The sequence below is a fragment of the Bos javanicus genome, chromosome 11, assembly GCF_032452875.1.
Source record: "Bos javanicus breed banteng chromosome 11, ARS-OSU_banteng_1.0, whole genome shotgun sequence".
NCBI lineage: Eukaryota > Metazoa > Chordata > Mammalia > Artiodactyla > Bovidae > Bos > Bos javanicus.
Genome location: NC_083878.1, coordinates 72,291,254 through 72,315,201, shown reverse-complemented (window position 1 = coordinate 72,315,201; position 23,948 = coordinate 72,291,254). Strand labels below are relative to the sequence as shown.

Here is a 23,948-nt window from a genome sequence, read left to right as displayed (position 1 = left end):
ATCTATTTGCCATGAAGTGATGGAATTGGATGCCATGATCTTAGTTTTCTGAATGTTGAGCTTTAAGCCAACTTTTTCACTCTCCACTTTCACTTTCATCAAGAGGCTTTTGAGTTCCTCTTCACTTTCTGCCATAAGGGTGGTGTCATCTGCATCTCTGAGGTTATTGATACTTCTCCCAGCAATCTTGATTCCAGCTTGTGTTTCTTCCAGCCCAGCGTTTCTCATGATGTACTCTGCATAGAAGTTAAATAAGCAGGGTGACAATATACAGCCTTGACGTACTCCTTTTCCTATTTGGAACCAGTCTGTTGTTCCATGTCCAGTTCTAACGTTGCTTCCTGACCTGCATACAAATTTCTCAAGAGGTGGATCAGGTGGTCTGGTATTCCCATCTCTTTCAGAATTTTCCACAGTTTATTGTGATCCATAGTCAAAGGCTTTGGCATAGTCAATAAAGCAGAAATAGATGTTTTTCTGGAACTCTCTTGCTTTTTCCATGATCCAGCAGATGTTGGCAATTTGATCTCTGGTTCCTCTGCCTTTTCTAAAACCAGCTTGAACATCTGGAAGTTCATGGTTCACATATTGCTGAAGCCTGGCTTGGAGAATTTTGAGCATTACTTTACTAGCGTGTGAGATGAGTCTGTGGTAAGTGATATTTTTCTGGTTATTTGTCCATTTTATTTAAAGTTTCACATTTGTTGGCCTAAAGTTGTTCATGATAGCTTCTATTATTTTATTAATAATGCTACAATGTCTGTAATATGTAGTACCTTTTTATATTTCTGAAATTATTTGTACCTTCTCAACTGTCTTGATCATATTTGCCAGAGTTAGTGAGTTTTATCATTCTTTTCAAAGTCCCAAATTTTGACTTGTTGAGCAGTGTGAAACTGAACTGCAAATCCACAAGAGTTGATATATGATTTTATAGAGATTTTTTTCACCACTCTGCTTGGTTCTAAAGCAGTTTTTCTTGCATTCCTGGGCCTTGGGGGTATCACTGTTTTGCACCCCAGCTTTAGAGAGGGAATGTATCCTTATAGCCCCCACATGCTGGATATCCCCTGAGCTAGATGTCTGTCAAAGCTGAAGATGTCAAAACTAATGCTCAAATTCACGCAAATCTGCAAATACCACTGGGGACAAAAGCAATCTCAGGGTTCTGCCCAGCTCTCCAGATTCCTGCCCTCACTTGACTCCAGCCCAATGAAGTCTTACCCTTACTATTAATAGCTGTATGATGATTTTAAGAATTTTTAAAAAACATTTTATTCAGTATTATCATCACTTTCAAAGGAACATTGGTCCAGATATTTAACCAGACTTATCATCATAAATTTGCATAAATTCAGTAATGCTCTTATTTTTAAACAATGTGAAATATCATTTTGGGTCAGTTTGAATGCTTTCTGCATTGATTCTATTGACATGCTATCGATGTTTTATTAAATTCTATTGATGTCTGATATTACTGCTACTGCTTCTGCTTTTATCATTTGCACGGCCAATTTTTTCCCACATCTTTACTTTCAATTATTTCATGCTGTTTCCTTTTAAGTATATATTTTATAATAGCAAATAGCTGGTTTTCTTTTATTATTGCCAAATCTAGAAGTCTGTGACTTTTACGTTTTACTTTTATATATTCATAAATATTGAGTGACATGCTTGAACTTATTTTTACCATAATATTCAGCATTTTTATTTAGAAAATACACCCTCCCCCCTCCCCCCCCGCCCCCACAACACACACACTCTTACTCCACTTGATTATTCAGGGTTTTTTTTTCTTCATCATTGCTCCATTTGATTTTTTTCTTTAATGGTATGGGAGTGATATATCATATTTCTATTATTCTATTCAGTTCAGTTGCTCAGTCATGTCCAACTCTTTGTGACCCCATGAGCTGCAGCACGCCAGGCCTCCCTGTCCATCACCAACTCCCAGAGTCCACCCAAACCCATGTCCATTGAGTCGGTGATGCCATCCAATCATCTCATCCTCTGTTGTCCCCTTCTCCTCCTGCCCTCAATCTTTCCCAGCATCAGGGTCTTTTCAAATGAGTCAGCTCTTCGCATCAGGTGGCCAAAATATTGGAGTTTCAGCTTCAACATCAGTCCTACCAATGAACACCCAGGACTGATCTCCTATAGGATGAACTGGTTGGATCTCTTTGCAGCTATCTTTAAATGTTTACCTCATACTGTAATTTTTCAATTATCCAATGTGAGTCTACATCCAGTTCTCTAAAAAAGAGAAAAGAAAATCTTAGCTCTTGGAGTTTAGTTCCAGATTATATTGATTGTTTGAAAAGTAATCCCTGCTTATTCAGACATAACAATAAATGTTATTGGTTAATTAGGTCATTGTTCTAACAGTTGACACCTGTCGACTTTATGTTTCCTTGTATATCCAAAAGTATCTTTATTTCATGTTCACATTTGGATTATATTTTGATTAAGTGTAAAATTCTAGGTTGGTAAAGTTGTTTTTCAGATGATAAAACAAGTTTATTGCTTGGGAGCTAGAATCTCTGCCAAATGACTTAGTGATACATTGGTAGTTGGATGGATTTTTCTCTGGCAAAAATGGTCACATGGACTGAAGACCCCACTCTGACTTTGCTGCTTCTGCTGTGGGTATGTAGGGTCATGTAAACATGTAAAACACTGTAGTGCTAGGTTTCATTCCCAGCTTTCAGACACAGAATCTGTTTCTTTCCCGCTTCTCACCACCACTGGCTTCACTACCAGCCCTGCCATGGAGTCATCTGCTTTCTGCTGTCAGATGCAGAGGAGCCAAGGCTGGCTGCTGGGAGTGGAGGTTCATAGGTCTTTTGCTTCTCACACTACATGATTCCTTTAGGAAAACAGAAAACCCATAGAGGCCTCAGAATCCTCCAGAGGAATTCTGGAATGGTGGTGGAAAGTGGGAAAGAAACAGATCATGTGTCTGAAAGCTGGGAATGAAACCTAGCACTACAGTGTTTTCAGTGGACCACAATACATTTAGTAGATCATGCATGAAAGTCAGTTCACTGTATATTTCCTACTAACAAGAACATGACCCTACACAGCCACAACAGAAGCATCAAAGTCAAGAAGTTAATGTTACTTTAATACTCAGATCCTATTTAATTTTCAGCTATGGTCCCAATAATTACAAGCCAGTTATTTTATGGAATGTCTCTCAATTTTGTTTTGTCTGATATTTTCTTATGATTAGATTCAGGTTATACATCTCTGACAAGAGAATCACAATAGTGATTATGTGTTCTTCCCTTTGCATCTTGTCAGGTGATGTATGACTGATTTATCCCTTACAGGAGATGTTTATTTTGATTACTTAAGATGGTGTCTGCCAGGTGGCTCCACTACAGCTCTTCTTTCTCCCTTGTAATTAGTAAGTATTTTGTGCAGAGGTAAGCATTTGAAACTATATAAAGATTCCATACCCTATCTAAACTCTGACTTACTACTTTTATCAGTATGAACTCATGATTTCCTTTTTTCATTTAATAGCTTATCATCTATTATATTATTTTAATGCTCAGAATGTTCCAGATTTGGCTCGTTGGAGTCCCTTCAAGCTAGCTTCTCTGTCCTTTTGATATGATCTTATCTTTCCTCGATAAATTCTTTGCTTTCTGGCACATGATGTCCCAGCCCTAGAATCAATTTCTCCAAGCAGCCTTGGGTTTTTTGTTGCTATTGTTGTTGACATTCTTAGTGGAGAATGTTATTTAGAGTCCAAGGTCTAAGCACAAAGCTCTTATTGCTCCTATGCTACTACTGCCCCCCAAACCCTCTCAGAAGACACAGCTACATCCATCTGCTTCTTTCTGCTTCTTTAATATTATTTGGCTGCTCAAATCTTAGCTGTGGCACGCGGGATCGTTGATCTTCATTGTGGCATGCGAACTCTTAGTTGTGGCATGTGGGATCTAATTCCCTGCCAAGGATCGAACCTGGGCCCCCTGCCTCGGGAGCTCGGTGTCTTGGCCACTGGATCACCACAGAAGTCCTCATATCTATTTATTTCTATATTTATGTAGATCTATTGAAAACCAGGAACACATGCCAATATCTCCTGTTCCAATTCACCAGAGTTCATTCTTGCTTTCTCCCATTCCACGAAACACTCTTCCCCAATAGTGAGAAACATGGCTCATGCTATTGATTGTCACAGCATCTTGTCACAGCCCCAACAGTTCTCTCACACATATTATGCCTTCCTCATCCTACTCAGGCTGTGAGACTCCACTGGGCTGGCCCCTATGTGGATGTCTTCATCTCCCCATTTGAGCTGACCCCCCAGCCCTGGCTGCCTCCATGGCAGATGACCTCCTCACCCTACTTGGGCTCCCACCTGATGATAGATTCTTCCTCCTGTTGCACATGCCCTTCTCACAGCACTCAGGCTCTAACAGCCCAGGTTGAGCTGCTCGCATGTGTAGATGCCCTCTTCATTCTGTGTGAGTTGATTCTCCATGGAAGACACACACACACACACACACACACACACACACACAGGATTTGATAAGCCACACCAAGCCACCTACCTTGTGGATGCTCTCCTCATGCTGACACCCCCTGCCCCCCAATCAAGCTGTCCCCCTTATGAGCTCCCACCTCACTCACTCCCTTTGACAACCCATATGTCTTCTTGCCTCTAAGGACGCCTTTCATATTCTCCAACCCTACATCAGGCTTCTGACCCCAACGGACACTTCTCACCCAACAGAGCCCTAACACACCACAGCAGGCTTCAGCCCTGCGTGGATACCTCCTCATTCTGCTCAGTCTCACATCCAAGCTGGGCCAGTTCTATGCATGGCCTCCCTCCTCTCACTTGAGCTCTGACATCCATGAGAGCCTCCAGCATGAATGCCTAACTTGCTCTGCTCCACATGATGGCATGAGGGCTGAATTATTCACAGAGCGAAGGGAAAAGGAGAGCTCCAGAAATAGTAACTATACCTAGAGACCCTTTTTCATGACATGTTTTAGTAACACAATGCAATGTATGAGTGTACTGGGTCATGCTGTGAAACATTTTACTGTGGGTCTAAAGCAAGGTTTGAAGGCCAGAATGTGAAGTCAAGTGGGCCTTAGAAAGCATCACTATGAACAAAGCTAGTGGAGGTGATGGAATTCCAGTTGAGCTATTCCAAATCCTCAAAGATGATGCTGTGAAAGTGTTGCACTCAATATGCCAGCAAATTTGGAAAACACAGCAGTGGCCACAGGACTGGAAAAGGTCAGTTTTCATTCCAATCCCAAAGAAACGCAATGCCAAAGAATGCTCAAACTACCGCACAATTGCACTCATCTCACACGCTAGTAAAGTAACACTCAAAACTCTCCAAGCCAGGCTTCAGCAATATGTGAACCATGAACTTCCTGATGTTCAAGCTGGTTTTAGAAAAGGCAGAGGAACCAGAGATCAAATTGCCAACATCTGCTGGATCATGGAAAAAGCAAGAGAGTTCCAGAAAAACATCTATTTCTGCTTTATTGACTATGCCAAAGCCTTTGACTGTGTGGATCACAATAAACTGTGGAAAATTCTGAAAGAGATGGGAATACCAGACCACCTGATCCACCTCTTGAGAAATCTGTATGCAGGTCAGGAAGCAACAGTTAGAACTGGACATGGAACAACAGACTGGTTCCAAATAGGAAAAGGAGTACGTCAAGGCTGTATACTGTCACCCTGCTTATTTAACTTCTATGCAGAGTACATCATGAGAAACGCTGGGCTGGAAGAAACACAAGCTGGAATCAAGACTGCTGGGAGAAATATCAATCACCTCAGAGATGAAGATGACACCACCCTTATGGCAGAAAGTGAAGAGGAACTCAAAAGCCTCTTGATGAAAGTGAAAGTGGAGAGTGAAAAAGTTGGCTTAAAGCTCAACATTCAGAAAATGAAGATCATGGCATCTGGTCCCATCACTTCATGGGAAATAGATGGGGAAACAGTGGAAACAGTGACAGACTTTATTTTTGGGGGGCTCCAAAATCACTGCAGATGGTGACTGCAGCCATGAAATTAAAAGACGCTTACTCCTTGGAAGGAAAGTTATGACCAACCTAGACAGCATATTCAAAAGCAGAGACATCACTTTGCCAACAAAGGTCCGTCTAGTCAAGGCTATGGTTTTTCCTGTGGTCATGTGTGGATGTGAGAGTTGGACTGTGAAGAAGGCTGAGAGCTGAAGAATTGATGCTTTTGAACTGTGGTGTTGGAGAAGACTCTTGAGAGTCCCTTGGACTGCAAGGAGATCCAACCAGTCCATTCTGAAGGAGATCAGCCCTTGGATTTCTTTGGAAGGAATGATGGTAAAGCTGCAACTCCAGTACTTTGGCCACCTCATGCGAAGAGTTGACTCATTGGAAAAGACTCTGATGCTGGGAGGGATTGGGGGCAGGAGGAGAAGGGGATGACAGAGGATGAGATGGCTGGATGGCATCACTGACTCAATGGATGTGAGTCTGGGTGAACACCGGGAGTTGGTGATGGCCAGGGAGGCCTGGCGTGCTGCGATTCATGGGGTCACAAAGAGTCGGACACGACTGAGTGTCTAAACTGAACTGAATTGACCTAGGAAGGTTCTAGAATGATGGTACAGTAGCACCTATTTAATACATCATTGTTCTCTGGACTGCTGTGTCAGGACAGACCCTGTCACCTGTGTGTGCACCCTATCCCAAAGGACACAGCTTCCAGGACAAGAGATGTGACTTTGGTAGGCCACTGAGAGTCACAGATCTGGGTTCTAGCCCTGCTTCAGCCAATCACTAGGCAAGCACTCCAGTTACCTGATACATGAAAATGCAAACGACATGGTGTGTGCTTCTCTCCCAAAGTATAAAATCAGGTAGTCACGAAAAGTGCTTCGAAAACTACAATAACTGGAATTTAAGGAATGCATCAATCCTTTACAATCTTGAACCTTCATGAAATTCACACCTAGTAGATGAAGGAACTGAAGCTTAAGGAGGTTAGGTGGACGGATGAACCAGTATTTGAATCCAAATCAGTCCATTAGACTTCACCCCCAATTATTAAATGGTACTTTTCTGCATGAAGATAAGTTACTGCATTAGAGACGAAGGAACATCTGTGTTGAGTTTGAATTACTTATATCGAGAATGAATCTATTATTCCCTTTTAATATAACTTGTGAAAGTTCTGAGTTCTGTAGGGTCCCCCCTTTTCTATGCAAATACAGTTAAAATACAGGAATTTGAGGCAAAAAGGGGCCACTCTGAAATGCCAATGGTGGGACTGGTGCAGGGTCCCTGGGTGGCACAGTCATTCTTTAGCTATAAGATGGCAGCCAAGGTGAGGCCCTTGCATGAAGTGGGTGATGGATAAATATGATGAAGAATAAATGATGAAACTCCAACTAAAAATCTTTATTTACTTAAAAAATAATTGTAATATATACTGGAACTATATGTAACCTTGTTCTGTATTTTCCAAGTCTCCTGTAAATGTGTTATCATACTTTCATAATTTAAAAAAATTAAAAAAAAAAAAAGGAATGAATGAGAGCCTGGCTAGGGCTAGAACCCTAGCAGCTTGGTGGGGTAGGGAAACAGGTTGAGCTGTGGCCCTCAGGACCAAGGTGGGGGGCTGTCAAGAGGGGCCTGAAGAGCCTGTGCTCTGGCCAGCTGGATGGGGCCAAGCAGAGACAGAGACCAAGTGTGGGTGGGCATAAGCAGAGTTTCTTCACAAGACCATAAAAGTCCACCTTAAATGTTCTATTTTTAAATGCTAAATAGCAACCTTCTTCCTCCTGCCCCCAAAGTGGAAATTCTCAGAGCAGCATATTGTTCTGGTCAAGGACAAGTGGGCAGGACAGGCAACAGACCGAGCCACACGGGAAGAGAAGCAGCAGAGGAAAGTGCACGTTCAACCCCATGAACACGTTACCCCCTGTAGACATGCACACCGGCCAGAGATCAGAAACCTCACCAGCCACCCTTGGTCCCCTGCAGGCCTCCCTCAGCAGGGGAAGACCTGTGCATGGGAGGGGGGGCTCTTCACCCTCGCCAGGGACAGGACTAGGGTGGACAAGAGCAGGTGCAGACAGTACAGGAACCCAGATTCTAGCCCAATGGCAGTTTTTATTCCTTAGGAACAAAGATATGTGGGTAAAACTCCAAAAGGAAACAGGAGCATGAATGACCAAATGACACGAGGGTGGCATGGCTCAGGAGTCAGACGGATGGCACACTCCACAGTGGACCTGGTCATGTCCTGGTTTCTCAACATCCACCCCATCCCCAAGTGCCCATTGCAAAGGTAGGGGGTGGGGCAGCGAGGTGAAAAATGTCCCTACTCTACACAAAGGAAATTAATGTACCTGCGTGTTCCGAGAGGCCTCTCAGGGACACCAAAACCTCCCTCTCAAGAATGGAGGTAGACAGATCAGGATGTCTGGGTAGCACAGACAACCTCAAAGTAGTGTCCCAGGGGCCCTGTGTGGCTGGCAGAAGCCGTGCTCCAATGGGACTGCAAGGGACACAAGAGCTGGCCAAGGCAGCTCCGCATCAATCTTGCCAGAGTGGGCCCAGCACAGCTATTTCCATTCACTTCAAAGAAGCCTGGCGATGCTGAATCAGAAGCCATTATCCTTTTGCCTGGAGATTTACTTCTATCCCTTTTTCTGGCAGAATTGTACCCCCTGCAAGCCTGGTTCTCTAGAGAACAGATGGGCAAAGAACAAGGAAAAACCTTGTCCTACTCTCACACCTCCTGTGACATGACAGCTTCTGCTGTAGCACAAACTCCCAAGAACAAGGTCCTTTGGTGTGGGTGAGGTCACTCAGTCTGTGACCCTCCTGCGGAACACCAGGGAACTCATCCCAGTACCGCAGGGGCCTCTGGGTCTGGGTCCCAAGTCTGTGATCCCAGGATCACAGTGAGGTCTCCTGGAGGATGAAGGTCGGGCTGATCCCCGGCTGGACGGGGCCTTCCTCAGGCACAGCCATGTCCACCTGGTCTCTGCTGCCCCTCAGCATCCCATTGCTCATCTTCTCTGGAAACATACAGGCTTCCAAGGAGAGGTCCTGGGGAATGTGGGCAAAGGGTGGGGTGAACGTGAGACGAAAGGGGAGGTGAAGGAACCTCCTTTTCCTCTTGCAGGAAGGGTGACCCCTCTGTGATCCTGGCTAGAACGGGGACCAGCAAGGGGCAGCGGGGGGAGGAGCAGGCCTGGGGTGAGCATGAGGGTGGGAGGAGGGAGAGGACAGGCCAGCAGCTGTGGCCGCTCGGGGCCAAGACCCTTCTGCCCACCAAGCCCCCGCTTCCCTGTGGGAAGGAGCCAGCACCTGCTGCCGGATGGCCCAGGCTCAGGCAGATCATCAGAGAATGGGGGCTGGGGGAGAAAGAAGATAGGGGGGGGACGGAAACCAGAAGGTCCGGCAGTAGTCTGAGAGGGAGGGGAGGGGTGATCTGACAACAGAGGAGCTACCTGGCTGCCGGCTCTGCAGGGAAGCCGCTTCTGACAGGACAGGGGCAGGAGGGCAAGGAGTTTCGGCAACACTGGGTAAATGGTCCGAGGGTCCACGGTCCGGCCCCGCATGCCCCCTGAAGACAAAGTGCTCCTGAGACTCTAGTGTATAACCAGGGCACTTCCCAGAGCCATCCAATCTCACTCCTCTGAGCCCCTAGCCCCTACCCACCTCCTAGAGCTCCGCCAAGAAGCCTGACTATTCCAGACATCCAGGAGCCCCTGAGCTCAGACCCCAGACCCCTGAGTGCCATCCCTCGGGCAGTCCTCATTTCTTTGCGTGCCCACCCCATGCCCCCTCACCACTGAGCAGACTGACAGCCAGGCCCACCACAATGACGGTGGTGGAGTTGTGAGCGCTGTACCATAAGTACGACAGGGAATAGAGCCGCTGTAGCCCCGTGGGCCTGGGGAGAGCAGGGGGTGAGGACAATTAGCAACTCATTGAAGGAGCAACCGACCCTCAGGCACCTGGCTCCCCGCCCCCACCCCCTGCAAGGTCCCAGAGGTCGGGGAACCAACACCCAACATTCCCCACCCCCCAGGCTTCTAGTGGCCCATCCCTTAGCAAGGGCCCTGGAAAACCCCTCAAGAATGAGCTGCTTTCCCCAAGGAGAGAGTGAGCTCTGACTCACTTGGAGGCGGCAGTCGAGGGCATCAGTGTGGCCATGGTGACAGCAGTCAGATTGCTGGACAGGGAGAAGCTGGACCCGTTAGGGGGAGAGAGTGCTCTACCAGAGCCCATGCTGGTCACTATGCTCCCGATGCCGATCCAGAAGGCCATAATCAGTCCAGCCAACAGGCCCACGATGGCACCCTGCCCAGAGACGTGACACTCTCTTGTCACAAGGCCAGCCCCACCAAAGCTTTACACCAGTTCCCAGCACTCCTAGTGAAAGCCCTGCCAAGCCATTCCCCAGGTCCACCCCCACACATGACCCTGGAGTCATGTGGGTCACTCACAGGAGGATTTGCACAAGGAAAGAACATCCCAAGGCAGAAGAGTCCAAGCAGTGGCCCCCCAACCATACCAAAGATGCTGATGGCTGCCTGCAGAGGACAGGGTGAGAAAAACAAAAGAACACACAGGCTCAGAGACCCCAGCCTCAGCAATGTGGCAGAGCCACCACCACTGCCTCAGAGCCCCACCAGCCAGATCTGTCAGTCTCTTCTCCCTGGAACCACTAGAACGCAGGATCCTAGAGGGCAGAAACAGTTATGGGAATATGCCTGGGGTTCTCCAGAGGCTGATCCTTAGAACTCTCTGAACCAACAACAACTCTGGGGCTTTTGGCTACTAGGGAGTCTGTTCAGACCTACAGGCGTAGCCGGTCAAAGGGGAACTTCTGACACCTGCCCTCTGTGTCAATTCCTTTCACAATAGCGGTCTTCTTCCCTTTCTGATTTCAATCTGCTCCTTTTCTCCCCCAACAATTCTGTTCCCTCATTACCTGCAGCACAGGTCCCATCTGCGAGGAAATATAGGCCATTCCCAGACAAAGTAGCCCATAACCAAAGGCTGGGAAAAAAGCAGGGGAGAAATAAGCAGATGTGAGTTAACACAATAAGCAGGGAAAGCAGAGCAAAGCTCTTTCCCTGGTCAAACTACTACCTCTCTGTCCCTGGGAAGGGAGCATATTACCTCAGGACCCAGCTCCAGGTCCCTCCCACCCTGTCCTCACTTCTAGGTGACCAAGACTGCTCCCCAGGAAGTTCCCTGGCACATAATCAAGGTCAGTGCTTTACTGGGCAAGTGTACTTCAAAGCAGACAGCCGACAGTGCTTAGGAGGTATCTTAGAAAGTACATGGCTGAAAAGATAAGGAAGTATAATCCCACCAATGATTCTGGAAAGCATGGTGGCCCGGACTTCAGAGACACGAGGGAACCAGGGTCGAATCAAGTCTTCCATTGTAACAGTTGCCAGTGAATTAAAAGCAGAGGATATGGTGCTGAAAGAAGGAAGAGAAAGTCAGGTCCAGAAGGGCAAACCTAACAAGGGACCCTATTGAGGGACAAGTGCCCTAAAGGCAGGAGAGGACGCATGTAACCCAAACACTACTCTGACAGCTGGAACCGAGGAAGAGGCCTGGGAGGCAGGGACACCTGGCCTCTTCTGACTGGGGTTCAGGTTTGGTTCAAGTAAATCAATTCCTGGTATAGAAGACTCCTTCGCCAAAAAGGGGCCTCGCCTAGGAGAGGACATGCCTGTCCACACAGAAGAGCTGTCCCTTGTCGTTCACACACAAACAGGCACAATGAGAGGCTCAGAGGGACCTCCCATCCACCCGTCACCTTGTACTCAGAGGGGTCAGCTGTGTCAAGCCTGAGGGGAAAGGTCAAGGTACCTGAGGGAGCCACTGAAGAGGCAGGCGACGAAGAGCCCAGGCAGCCCCGGCAGGCCTCTCAGGAGATCCATCACAAAGTACAAGACGAACTGCAGGCGGAGCAGAAGAGTACAGCTCTGCTCAGAGAAGCCCTTCCCAGGGGAGCGCCGCCCTTCCCCTGCATGTGCCACCCACACGCGCCGACCAGTCTTTGGAGACTGGGCGCCTTAGGAAGGGGGCCAGGCACTGAAGGCGACCCCACAGTAAGTGGAGAGAAAGCGGGCTCTGTACAAAGAAGGACGCAGCAGCCCGTGCCCCAGCTCTCCCCCAGCCAGTGGTGTGACTTGAGCACACTAACCACCCCATTGGGTCACCTTTTCTCCTCTACCAGATGAGGCTGTGAGGAGGGATAGAAGAGATCAGCTGTGTGATGGCTCCCCACAGGGCAGGTGGTACGGAGGAGTGAGTCAGTAAAGGGAGGTCCCCGCTCCGTGGGCTGGGCCCTATGATCAGCTGCAGAATCCCAGGGAGGAAGGACTTCACATGCAGTGCCCACCCCAGGTGGGGGTCCTCTCTGCAGCCACCCAGACACTCCCTTTGGAGGGGTCCAGGCAGGGGGCAGGGAGGCCGTCTCACCTGGTCAGGGGCTGCCTGACTCTGCTGGGTGCTCATAGGATACTCCTGGTAGTAGGTAAACATGACCAGGCCAATGAGGCAGCCCATGCTGAGCGCCACCTGCTGGCAGGGGAAGACGGCATAGCAGGAGCTGCAAGAGAGGCCAGTGCAAGCAGAGGGTGTTAGCAGGCATGTCCCCACACCCCAGAAGGCAGGTCCACGTCCTGCCCAGTGGGTGTGCCCTGGTATCCTGCCCCACCGAAACTGCCGCAGCAGAACCAGGTCCCAGTCTCTCCCCCATCCCGGGCCCCCCCGTCTTCCCAGTCCTGCCCTCACAGCACTGCAGCCTTCTCCGTGCGGGAACTGAGGTAGCGCTGCACCTGCGCCTGGTTCACTCCATACAAGGAGAGCATCATGAAGACACCCCCGAAGGCCAACGTCCAGAACGTGTGCCGCACAAACGGGTCCGGGTCCAGCCTGCCATAGACACCAACGTGCCACTGTGGCCTCAGACTCAGCCTTCCCTGCCCTCCTCCGACAGGGGGCAGGGCAGAGAGATGGCTGCCGGGGCCAAAGTGGACTCAAGACAGGACAGCAGGCTGGGTGGGGAGGGAGTGGTTCCATTCTACCAACCCACAGCCTCATCCCAGGTACTAGAAACATCCTGACACCTGACCACCCGGGGGAACACTGAGCTTGTCCTCCACCCCTGCAGGCCCAGCCTCCCACTGGCCTCAAGGCTGCACTTCAACTCCCACAGCTTCCTCTCTGCTTACTACCACCCTAGGCGCAGGCTCTAAGAGGGGCTCAGCTCCCAGGCACGACAGACCCCAGCCAGGGAAGGGGTGTACTTACTCAATTCCAGAGATGAGGCCATGCTGGGAAGCCACTTCCCACACGTGCCCCAAACCGCCCACCTTGGCCGACCCCACAATGATAACTGCCAGCTGCCCCAGGAACATGACCAGTGTCTGGAAGACATCTGTCCAGATGACTGCCTTCAGCCCACCCTACAGGGAGAAGACAGCACCCCTGCCACAGATGTCCACGGAGCCACACCACCAGCGAGGGCAGCAGCCAGCTGCTGACATCCTTCCCATCCCATTCCCTACCATCACATCCCATCCCCCGACACGATCCCATCCCTTTTCACAACACCCATCTCCTCACCTATATTCTTATCTACTACCCACCTACTTATCTTGTCCCACCTTTTCCTCTTTCCCCCACCTCCCTCCTCTCCACCCTTCCCTAAGACTGGTTACCAGAGCAGTGTAGATGGTACAGACAATGCCTAGGGTCAGCACTGACAGCCAGAGATCAAAGCCAGTCACTGTAAACAGATAAAAATCACATTCCTATCTCCAGAGGAGGGTTTCCCAAGGATAAACCAGGGAAATGCAGTAAGATATGAACCATTTGATTATAAGGATGAAATAAATCATTTACCACAATGGAAAAAAAAAAAAGGTTTGTAAAGCTCCACCAAAAGGTGTTGATTAACCAATTCAGATGGGGCCTGGTAATGTTTGATTAGCTTTCCACCTCTAGTGAAGACCAGCCAAGGGCCCAGAGTGGAATAATTCCTTGGTCAAGGTTAGGTTTTTTTCTGCATTCTTTCCTCCACCTGCCCCTCCCAAAGGTTTTCCCTAGCCTGCAGTGGCTGGGAGCCAGGGACTGTGACTCCTCACCTGCATTGAGGGCCAAGGATGGTGCATAGAGGACGACCCCCATATAGATCACCTGTTGGGTGTGGAGAGAAAATGTGAGGGGAGGAGCCGATGAGGTGGGGCAGAGAGAAGAAAAGACAGACCTCAGCTCCAATATCCCAAAGGCCTTCCTTCACCTACACTCCCCCTCCCTCTCCCTTCTCCCAAAATTTGGTTTGCCACCACCATGGTTATGTGTGCTAGAACTGGAAGGGACGGCAACAAGATGTCTCTGGGGGTGAGCAGGAATTTCAGTCTTGCTAGTCTGAGAGCAGGGAAGGCTCCAGCGAGCCCGAATCCATGTCCCTCTACCCTGCACCAGGTTCAACTTCTATCCTCATTCCACTTACCATCTGAAAGATGAAGGTCACAGTTCCACAAACACGCACAGCTTTATTGAACCGGAGTTCCAGGTACTAGGTAGGAGTAAATTAAAAAAAAAAACAAACACAATGCATTCCTCCCCACCCCATCCCCAACAAATCACACACAACTTCCCTCAGGAAGCCCAGGAACAGAGGAAATAGCCAACTCATATCCACTCTGGGCCCCCCTCAGCACAGTGCTTCTCCCCGAACTCCTACCCTGCCCGACCTCACCACAGTGAACTTCTAGACACATGATGTATTTATTCTCTGCCCCTCTCATCAGGCAGACAGAGTTGAGGGGCCCAGATCCCTGTGTGCCTGGTTCCTTCTCTCTACCCCTGCCCCTGAGAGTCCTCCGTGCTCCTCCCTACCTACCTCATAGGCACTGGTGATATGCAGGCGGTAGAAGATGGGGATGAAGACATGTGCTGGGATCAGCAGTCCTAGGAAATAGCAGCAGCCCAGGAACCAATACTGGGTCCCGAATCGGTAGATCTCAGACGGCACACCCAGGATGGCCACAGCTGACTGGAAGGTGGCCAGCAAGGACAGGGCCACAGGAAGGCAGCCCATTTTTCGATCTGCCAACAGCAACTGGCCGATGCTATGTCGGCCCCAGCCACGATAGGCATGGTAGAGCCCGATGGCAAGGGAGAGAACCAGCAGCAGGACAAAGACCACATAGTCCACCAGGCTGAAGGTGGACGTGACCACGTTGGTGTCTGAGGCTGGAGGGAGGGGCGTGGCGGTGCTCAACCCCACACTCATATTCTCTCTGAGTCTGTGACCTGCGGCCACTTGCTCTTCCTGGGGTCTGGGCTGCCACTCAGCTGGGCAGTGACAGGCAAGCCGCTACAACCTGACTTCCAGACACCGCCTCACAGTCCTCCTCCACCAAGTGACATTGTCCAGGGTGATCTACAAAGAAACTGGCTCTCAGGCAGGCCTCCCCTGCCTTCACGGCCACCCACCCTCGGGCTTGTGCATTCCACACCCATCAGATTTGCCCAGCCAGGCCCCAGGGCAACCAGAAAGGTCTGGAGGCATTGATATGTGTTTAGTAGGGCAGAGTTGGGAGGAGAGGGAGGAAGCAGCAGATTGAGATAGCCAGGAGGTAACTATTTGGCCAAGACCTTTCTGGGTATACACAACTGTGAAACTTAAGAACCTTCTAAGGTCTTCACCCTAGCAGGAAAAGAAAAATCACCTCTAGCCCACCCTCTAGTTTCTTCTCAGAATCCCCTGCCCCACCCGCTGCCTGAACACACAGACCCAGTCACTACAATGTAAGCCAGCAGAGTCCAGCCTGGCGCCTCCACCCAGCAGGGAAGAAGAAACTTCAGGAAAGAGACTAACAAAACCATGGCCTCTATTCTCCCAGCCTCAGGCCCCACCTTCCGAACAGCACGCCTTTTCAGCACTGATCACCAGGAAGACCACCTCCACAGCAGCCTCAAATTCCTTTTCAGGCATCCCCAGGCCAACGACTCTGTTCTCCCCAACTTATTTAAAGCCCTGCCAACCACCTCTCAGCTCTTCTACCTGTAACACGGCAGTCAGTAGCAGATCCAGGGAGAGATTGGGTTCAAAAGTGAGAGGCCAACATGCTGGAACCAGGGGTTCACAGTTACAATTTCAGGGGCACTTCAGAAAGAAGCTAGCCAGCCAGGGAGTTGGGGCAGGGGTGGGCAAGAGAAACAGTCAGGGAAAGTGGTGCTATCCCACAGGAGCAGACACCCACCTCAAGAAGCAATCCCTGCTGTGAAGCAAGGCTGCCTGGAGAAGCTGCGTGTCTGGAGCTGAACGGAGGCTGAAGGCCTGGTCTATAAGAAGCAGAGGTGAGAAGAGCTAAGGTGAAGCTCAGCAGCTATTTGTTGCGGCCCCTTCAGGGAACCAATTACTGCGGTCCAAATGGCCCTATCACCCTACAACCCCCAAACTCCAGCTCAGCCCTAGAGACTCCAGAATGGAGAGCAGGGAGCTCACATTCAACGGCATTCTTAGATGGATTAGGCTTTTGCTGCAAGTCCCACTTGGCACTGAATGCCAGGAGGAATTGCAAAAGAGTTGCTGAGAGATGGGAAAGTTGCTGTTCTAACTCCTGCACAATAAATACTAATCCTTAGAGAATATATTAAATACCATTATCCTCAGAACAAGGACCAGATCACGGTATGCCAAAACTTAGAGGAATCTTAGGAGATCACTAGCATAACCCCCTCATTTACCAACAGACACACCAAGGCCTGCGAATTTAGAAAGCCTAACATGATGACCATTAACATGACCATTAACATTTTTGAACACATGTTGTAAAACACAGCACTGTGCTATGTACTTTATAAGTATTAGCAATGATAATAATATCTATACCTTTCAAAACACCATGTCTCTCAGGTTATACACTTTATATGAACACTCTTTAGTTCTCTAGGGTTGGACAGCATCATATAAAACAACAGAGAAATAACAGGATTGTCAGTAAGTGTGACAGGTAATTCACTAGAAGCCCCTCCCTCCCTAGTCCCTGAACTGGGGCTGGAGCAGAGTGTTAACTGTTGTCAATCATTCCTGGAACAAAGTTTAGGTTTCAACTAATCTAGAGACAGATTAACATAAATCATGTCTTCTGTTCTTGCCCACTAGGAGAAAGATCAGCTTCGCTGTCTTCCGGCCCTCCTACCCTGTGTTCTTGGATATATGTTGCCTGCCTGGCAAGATATGGCTTCATGCAGACCAAACCTGAACCCTGAACCTCCTGGGGTCAACGAAGAGGTGAAAACAAGTTGGCAACTCTTGAATCACATGTTCTACTAAGTCACAAATGTGAGTCCCCAGAACAATGTTCCCAACAGGCCACTCAGGTTTAACCTAAAGATGCCTGGGGCTTTGCTACATTGCAACATCTCAAGTTTTCTCACTCCTCTTTGGCAAGGTTTTCATTGCTATGATAGAGGTGATAGGAACTACCAGAGAGTAAGAGGAAATATGTCTGCTGTGTACAAATGTACAGACGTAAAGGGTTAATGATATAGCTAGGCAAGTAGTTGCAGAAAGGAAGGAAGGTCAAAGTATAGAATGGAAAACAAGATGTACAGAAACGCAGACTCTCTGCTGCTGGGGTAAACTGGCAGGGCTTCCTGAGAATTCTATTTGCATGAGATGCAGAGAACCCTCCTGGATGGCTGAAGAAAGAGCCAGGCAAGACAGGAAAAACCTGACCCAGTAACAAAAACTTCACCAGACACGGTTCTAAGAGCAGGACAGGGACCTTCTAACCTTTAAAAAACTCACCTCTCTCTGAGAGGTGCTAAAAGTAACAGAAAAGCTGTTTCACTAAAACTCTTAACACACAGGGCACCAAATAGCAGGCTGTAGGGGGCTCTTTTTAAAAGTCTGATATACACAGACAAGAAAGAGAATCATTCCTAACCACCCTAATCACACTCTCACTTTGGTAGCAAAATGAATTGCTTTGCCCCCTACAAAAGGCAAATGGGCCACCGGAGGACCAATCTTCCTCAAAAGATGCCTTCAAAATCTGTCCTTGTGCCTAGAATCCCGCAAGATCTGAAAGGCTCTAGAGGTCCTCATTAAAACGCTAGTAACTAATGCCTTAGTAAATGTGCCAGCCCTCTGAAAGTAAATACTTTTAGATTCCAGACACCTGGGGGTAGGTAGAAGGGGAGCCAGGCTAGAAGATGAGCTTTGATTAGCTTTGATGAGTTTTTTCTGGCCCTAACCAAAGCCCACACTCAGTCCCTCCCGGCACGGGGCTCCCTCGGCGCCCCTTCGGTCGGGGCCTCGTGCCACCACGGGATAGCCCTCGTCTTCCCCTTACCTCCAGGGCCCAGCCAAGACTAAGAAGGTCTTGTTCTTCCCGAGATCTGCATCGCTCCTTTTCTGGGAAGACAAAGGAGATGAGGACTTAGGGGACTATCTATCCCGCTTCCACCTCCTCGCCAGAGCACCGGACGCCGCGTGGTTTCAGGACTGAGCTGAAAGGGACAGGGTGCCCCGAGCGTCCTCAGGCTCGTCTCCTCCCGACAGGATTTGCCCTTCGTCCTTTGCTCCCCATCACCCTTACCCTCTTTATTTCCTGACTTCTCTCCTCCCTCCACACGCGAGGTGGCACAACCACTACCACCTCGCCGCCTGCACGCTCACCTTCCCCGGACTCCAGGCTAGGAGCCGGCCCACCCCGCTCCTCATCTTTCTGCTCCTCCCCGTCCCTCCCCGCCCTGACGCCACTCTCCGCAGCCTGTGTGCTCCAACCCAACCCCTCACGGCCCGCCCTCGACCGGCCCTCCTGCTCGATCTCCACACGTGGGTCCGGCCTCCGCGGGAGAGCGGGCCCGGCCACGCCGGGCCGGGTGACAGCTGAGTCCCGCCCCCTGCCCGTCCTCGCGCCGCCATGTTTACTGCGGGCAGATGGATTAACCCCGAGTTGCTTCAGAGACGCGACCCCGACGTCCGGGGGCATGGAACGCGGCGCTGAGAAAGCGGTGGCAAGGAGGTCTTCGCTTAAGGGGGGAGAAGGGTGTGGTTAGTCCCCCGAACTAGGACTGGGGCCCCCAACGACAACAAAAAAAAATGCGCTGACCCCCACGACTAAAGGTAACCCCAGCCCTCCCAGCACCGACCAACCCACCTGACTAGCGGGGGCGGGCCAGGCCACGCCCCGCACGGGGGCGTGACACGGTGGGAGGAAGGGCCGCACGCGCGTCTCGCGATCAGTGGAGAAGGTCGGAGGAGCGAAAAATGGCCCCTTGCGGGCTCGGCAGTCCTTTGAGCTTGGTTCCCTGGGCTGCAGCCCTGCTCTTCGTTCTGAGCGTGGGAAGGGCTTTGGCGCTACCCGAGGTACTGAAGCAGATTAAAGGTTGGGTTGAAAAAGAATTGCTCGCCGGCACTCGGCTCTCCCCTCTCCCCTGCCTGCCGCAGCCCCGATTTCGTTCCTGGGGCCTCCCTACCCGTCACCTAGCCGGCTCCCACTCCCGAGTACTCAACGCCGCTGTCTCCCAGCGCTTTCGCCCTGCTGACGTCCAAAGACGTTTGAAATTTGACCTCCTCGCTCGAATAGTTATATTGGAATAACTATAAGTTCTTTCCACAAATGAGCCCTCCGGCCGTTCTGCAAGCTTGCTGCGTTCTAATGCCGCTGGATAGCGTGCGTTGGTAGGACTGTACTTTCTGTAATGCTTGATGAGTTCTTTGTGTACCTGCAGTCCTTTTACACCCGGTCACATGGGGCTGGCAGGTTGAGAAGTCGTTGGAGAGGGCATTATAAGTGTGTTCGAATAGTAATTCTCAGAGATGAGATCCTTCCCTGGACAAGATCCGGTACGGAAATTCTCCGGTGCGCTGTTTTGGCGCCTGGTTCCAGAGGAAGAAATATGTCTTCTGTAAATCTGACATAAAGGCCCTGTGTTAGAGGAATTCTGGAGCATATACTGGCAGTTAACGTTTGAGCCTCTGTTTCCTGCCCCCCCCCCCCCAACCCCGGCTTTTCTTTCTGGAGTTCTAATAGTTTTCTCTCTTCTGCAGATATGCACCCAGTGTCCAGGGAGTGTGCAAAATTTGTCAGAAGTGGCTTTTTATTGTAAGCGGACACCAGAGCTAACGCTGCGAGCCCGCTGCTGCCTGAATGGGGAAGGCACCATCCTGGGGTGAGGGAGAAGACCTCCCTGGGTACTGGAAAAAAGTTCCCGAACCGGATTCTTCAAGGCTTGCCTGATTGGCTTTGGGGATAAATATTCATATATATTTTTGAGGCATCTAAACCGTGATAAGTGAAGAATCTGCCTACAGTCCAGGAGACCTGGGTTGGGATTCCTGGGTTGGGAAGATCACTCGGAGAAGGAAATGGCAACCCACTCCAGTATTCTTACCTGGAGAATCCCATGGACAGAGGAGCCTGGCGGGCTACAGTCCATGGGGTTGAAAAGCGTGAGACACATACTGAGTGACTAACACTTTAAACAACCCTGTGGTTCTTCCTGGTTGAAAAATGCATAAAAGTCATAATTTTGAGCATTTTTTAACCTTATTTCTTTTGTTTATTATCAACTCTCTGGCTTATTTACTGTAGTGTCTCCATGAAATGACTCCTTTGGCCTCCAGGACACTGATACACGGTTTTCTTCCTCTTCTCATTAATTCATATTTGAGGCAAATTTCTCTTTTTGTCCCCTTATACAGATTACTTCCTGCATTGTTTTCCCCTCACACTCTTGAGAATCCACTTATTCTTACGGCTTCAACCATTATGCAGGTGTCTCCCAAAACTAGATCTCTCTTAATTTCCTTTGACTTTTCTCCAGATATGTGGAGAAAACATAATAGATTCCTATTAAACATTTCCTTTTTCAGAGCACCCTCACTTCTGATTCAGATTGTCTTGCTTCCTTTCTCCTCATTCCGTTATCTATCTAAATACTGATTTGTATTGAACTTTCAGAAAACCAGTTTCTTTCCATTATTGCTCTGGCTTTAAAATTACACTTATAATTGTCTGTGGTCCTAGGATAAAGTACAAACCAGGAACTATCATAGACTGGCCCAACCTACCTTTCCAACATTACTTTCAATTAGTTGTCCACTCAAACCCTCCAGGAGAGTCTGGCTTCAGCCTTCTACCTCCAAAAGCAGGCCACCTTTGTTTCTCTGTTCAAGCCTCTCTCTTTACCTAAACTTGCCTTCCTCCATCAAATTAGGACATATCTGTCCTTTAATTCCAACATCTTTTGTGAATACTCTGTACTACTAAATGCCAGAGTAATATCTTTTAATTTTTCACTTCCTCTAATCCTTAGTGTCTGTACCACTCAAGTTAATTTTATATACTGTTCACATTGCAATTTAATGTTTATATATTTTTTATTTTGGGTGATGGTCTTGTTCCCCTAGTACCTTGTAAACAACTTGCAAGCTAAGATACTGAATGTTATTTTTAAGTCTCCCAATTTTTGCAGTTAGTAGGCATTAAGTAATATTTGCAGTTAGTAGTCATTAAGTAAATACTAAGGCACCATTCCATTAAGTAAAGGAATAGCAATAGATATTGAAGAAATATGACTAGTGCAAATGAGGGACAATTTTTTAAATTTAAGTAGCTACATGTGTTAGTGGTTACTTAATTGGACAATGCAGGATGAAAACATCTACCAGAGTGCCTAGTTTGTGGTCCTGACATAGGTGTGTTCAATGAATATTAGCTGTAAAGAGGGTTGTAATAGCTTACCCTGGGTGAAGGGGAAAGATACACAGTTTCACTAATTACTTTATTTCCTCAGGCTGGATCTCCAGAACTGCTCTCTGAAGGACCCTGGTCCAAACTTTCCTCAAGCACATACTGCTATCATCATGTAAGTCGTTAGTTATCCTCCTTCCCAAAAAGTGACCTTGGCATAGGGTTGATGGGAAAGTCTTTGAGGATGGACTGCTAAAAAGATGTTTGAATATTGTCTACATTTGGACAACTCAGAATAAGAACTGGATTACCATCCAGAAAGATGTATGAATGGAAGTAAAGTGTTTTCCTAGAGCACAGTGCTAACAGTGTGTGCTTTGCAGAGACCTTCAGGCAAACCCCCTCCAGGGTGACTTGGTCAACACCTTCCATGGCTTTACTCAGCTCCAGACTCTGTGAGTAAGAGTGTGGGGTGCGGGAGAGAACCAAAGAGAGGCAGTGCTATGAACTCAGCAACTTTGGTCTGTGTATTATGACTGCCTGTGTTGTGTTCAGGATACTGCCACAAGATGTCAACTGTCCTGGAGGTATTAATGCCTGGGATACTATCACTTTTTATATAAACAACCAGAGTTGCGAAGGACAAAGGAATACTTGCAACACCACTGAGGACCCAGGTATGCTGTCTCACTTCCACCCCTCCGGAAACTACCCTTCCTCCCTGTATTCTCTACTTTAGATCAGAAAGACGGTAAAATTGCCTAAGTGCCTTTTGTTCAGGTTTCCGAAGTGTTCAGTTCAGTCCAGGTGCTCAGTCGTGTCCGACTCTTTATGATCCCAAGGACTGCAGCATGCCAGGCTTCCCTGTCTATCACCAACTCCCAGAGCTTGCTCAAACTCTTGTCCATTGAGTCGGTGATGTCATCCAACCATCTCATCTTCTGTCATCCCCTTCTTCTCCTGTCTTCTTCAGTCTTTCCCAGCCTCAGGCTATTTTCCAATGAGTCAGTTCTTTGCATCAGGTTTCCAAAGTATTGGAGCTTCAGTTTCAACATCAGTCCTTCCAATGAACACCCAGGACTGATCTCCTTTAGGATGGACTGGTTGGATCTCCTTGCAATCCAAGGGACTCTCAAGAGTCTTCTCCAACACCATGGTTCAAAAGCATCAGTTCTTTGGCATTCAGCTTTCTTTATGGTCCAACTCTCACATCCATACATGAATGACTACTGGAAAAAACCATAGCTTTGACTAGACAGACCTTTGTCGGCAAAGTAATGTCTCTGCTTTTTGATATGCTGTTTACATTTGTCATAGCTTTAATACACTCTCTAGGTTTGTCATAGCTCGGAAGTCTTAACCCTTTGGAAAGAAAGGTCTTAAAATTATTTTGTTATCATGATAGTGTTCTGATTATCTGTAGTCTATTTTCCACTCTACCTTTGCCCTAGAAATAGTTGAGAGAATCTAAGCTGAAGGAGATATATGGGAAATATACCTAATGAAATCCATTGATGTTCTCTGTTTCTCTCTGGCTCTCAGAAATATGTCCTGAGAATGGATCTTGTGTACCTGATGGTCCAGGTCTCTTGCAGTGTGTCTGTGCTGATGGCTTCCATGGCTACAGGTGTATGCGCCAGGTGAGGAATTAGGCCTCCTAATTAGGGGTAAGAGATACGCATAGATCAAGTACCTCTTTCAAAGAAGACCAGCAGCTGATGCAAATCACCTAGAGAAGGAAACTAGAAGAAAACTGCCCTGGCTCAGGGGACAGATATGCTAGGAATTACTGAATGTTAGGTTTTAAGCCCTTGGTGTAACCCTGTATGAAGTTTTTTTGGTCTGTTATTCACAGGGCTCCTTCCCATTGTTCATGTTCTTTGGTATTCTGGGATCCACCACCTTATCCATCTCCATCCTCCTCTGGGGGACTCAACGCCGAAAAGCCAAGGCTTCATGAACCACACAGATCTTCCCACTGACCTAAAGATCATCCCCATCTTAGCCCAGTCAGGGAGATTTGCTTCCTAGACATCAATCATCAGCGGATCCTCCCAAGGCAGAGGCCTCCGATGGAAGGAAGATGGAAATTTGCACAACCCTAGTGTGTTGTAGACATCCAGTCCGGGAATGGACTAGTACCAGTTCACATTTGTGCTGTTGACCATAATAAACAGTTTTTCTTTTTTTCTTCTTGTCTCTTGGTTG

The 23,948-nt window shown here is 48.5% G+C and overlaps 2 protein-coding genes across 7 annotated transcripts; one reads left to right on the top strand and one right to left on the bottom strand.

The window, feature by feature from the left end:
- Positions 1-8,125: 8,125 nt before the first annotated feature.
- On the bottom strand, positions 8,126-19,175 carry SLC5A6 (solute carrier family 5 member 6). Of its 6 annotated transcripts, none has more exons than XM_061432977.1 (18): positions 19,017-19,175; positions 18,393-18,454; positions 16,293-16,374; positions 14,927-15,469; positions 14,534-14,599; positions 14,166-14,217; positions 13,740-13,807; positions 13,330-13,484; positions 12,811-12,951; positions 12,496-12,625; positions 11,881-11,969; positions 11,372-11,484; positions 10,985-11,052; positions 10,497-10,583; positions 10,169-10,350; positions 9,837-9,940; positions 9,495-9,610; positions 8,126-9,090 (listed from the first exon to the last, which is right to left on the bottom strand). In XM_061432977.1, the coding sequence occupies exons 4-18, from the start codon at positions 15,317-15,319 to the stop codon at positions 8,938-8,940; spliced, it is 1,917 nt and encodes a 638-aa protein (XP_061288961.1). In that variant the 5' UTR covers positions 15,320-15,469; positions 16,293-16,374; positions 18,393-18,454; positions 19,017-19,175; the 3' UTR covers positions 8,126-8,937. The 6 variants fall into 6 exon arrangements, with proteins under 6 accessions (XP_061288961.1, XP_061288960.1, XP_061288963.1 ...); XM_061432976.1 differs by lacking the exon at positions 19,017-19,175 and adding an exon at positions 18,639-18,769; XM_061432979.1 differs by lacking the exon at positions 19,017-19,175 and adding an exon at positions 18,719-18,767.
- Positions 19,176-19,242: 67 nt separating this feature from the next.
- ATRAID (all-trans retinoic acid induced differentiation factor) lies at positions 19,243-23,927 on the top strand. The gene is made up of 7 exons (XM_061433002.1): positions 19,243-19,411; positions 20,096-20,217; positions 21,844-21,915; positions 22,124-22,195; positions 22,296-22,417; positions 23,283-23,380; positions 23,596-23,927. The coding sequence occupies exons 1-7, from the start codon at positions 19,313-19,315 to the stop codon at positions 23,698-23,700; spliced, it is 690 nt and encodes a 229-aa protein (XP_061288986.1). The 5' UTR covers positions 19,243-19,312; the 3' UTR covers positions 23,701-23,927.
- Positions 23,928-23,948: the final 21 nt, after the last annotated feature.

Coding starts and splice junctions, on each gene's coding strand:
- SLC5A6 (XM_061432977.1), bottom strand. CDS start 15,319: ATGAGTGTGGGGTTGAGCACCGCCACGCCCCTCCCTCCAGCCTCAGAC. Junction 11,970..12,495: donor GTCAGGCAGCCCCTGACCAG/GTGAGACGGCCT, acceptor CTCCGCCTGCAG/TTCGTCTTGTACTTTGTGAT. Junction 11,485..11,880: donor CTCTTCAGTGGCTCCCTCAG/GTACCTTGACCT, acceptor TCCTTCTTTCAG/CACCATATCCTCTGCTTTTA.
- ATRAID (XM_061433002.1), top strand. CDS start 19,313: ATGGCCCCTTGCGGGCTCGGCAGTCCTTTGAGCTTGGTTCCCTGGGCT. Junction 19,412..20,095: donor GGGCTTTGGCGCTACCCGAG/GTACTGAAGCAG, acceptor TCTCTTCTGCAG/ATATGCACCCAGTGTCCAGG. Junction 22,418..23,282: donor CAACACCACTGAGGACCCAG/GTATGCTGTCTC, acceptor TCTGGCTCTCAG/AAATATGTCCTGAGAATGGA.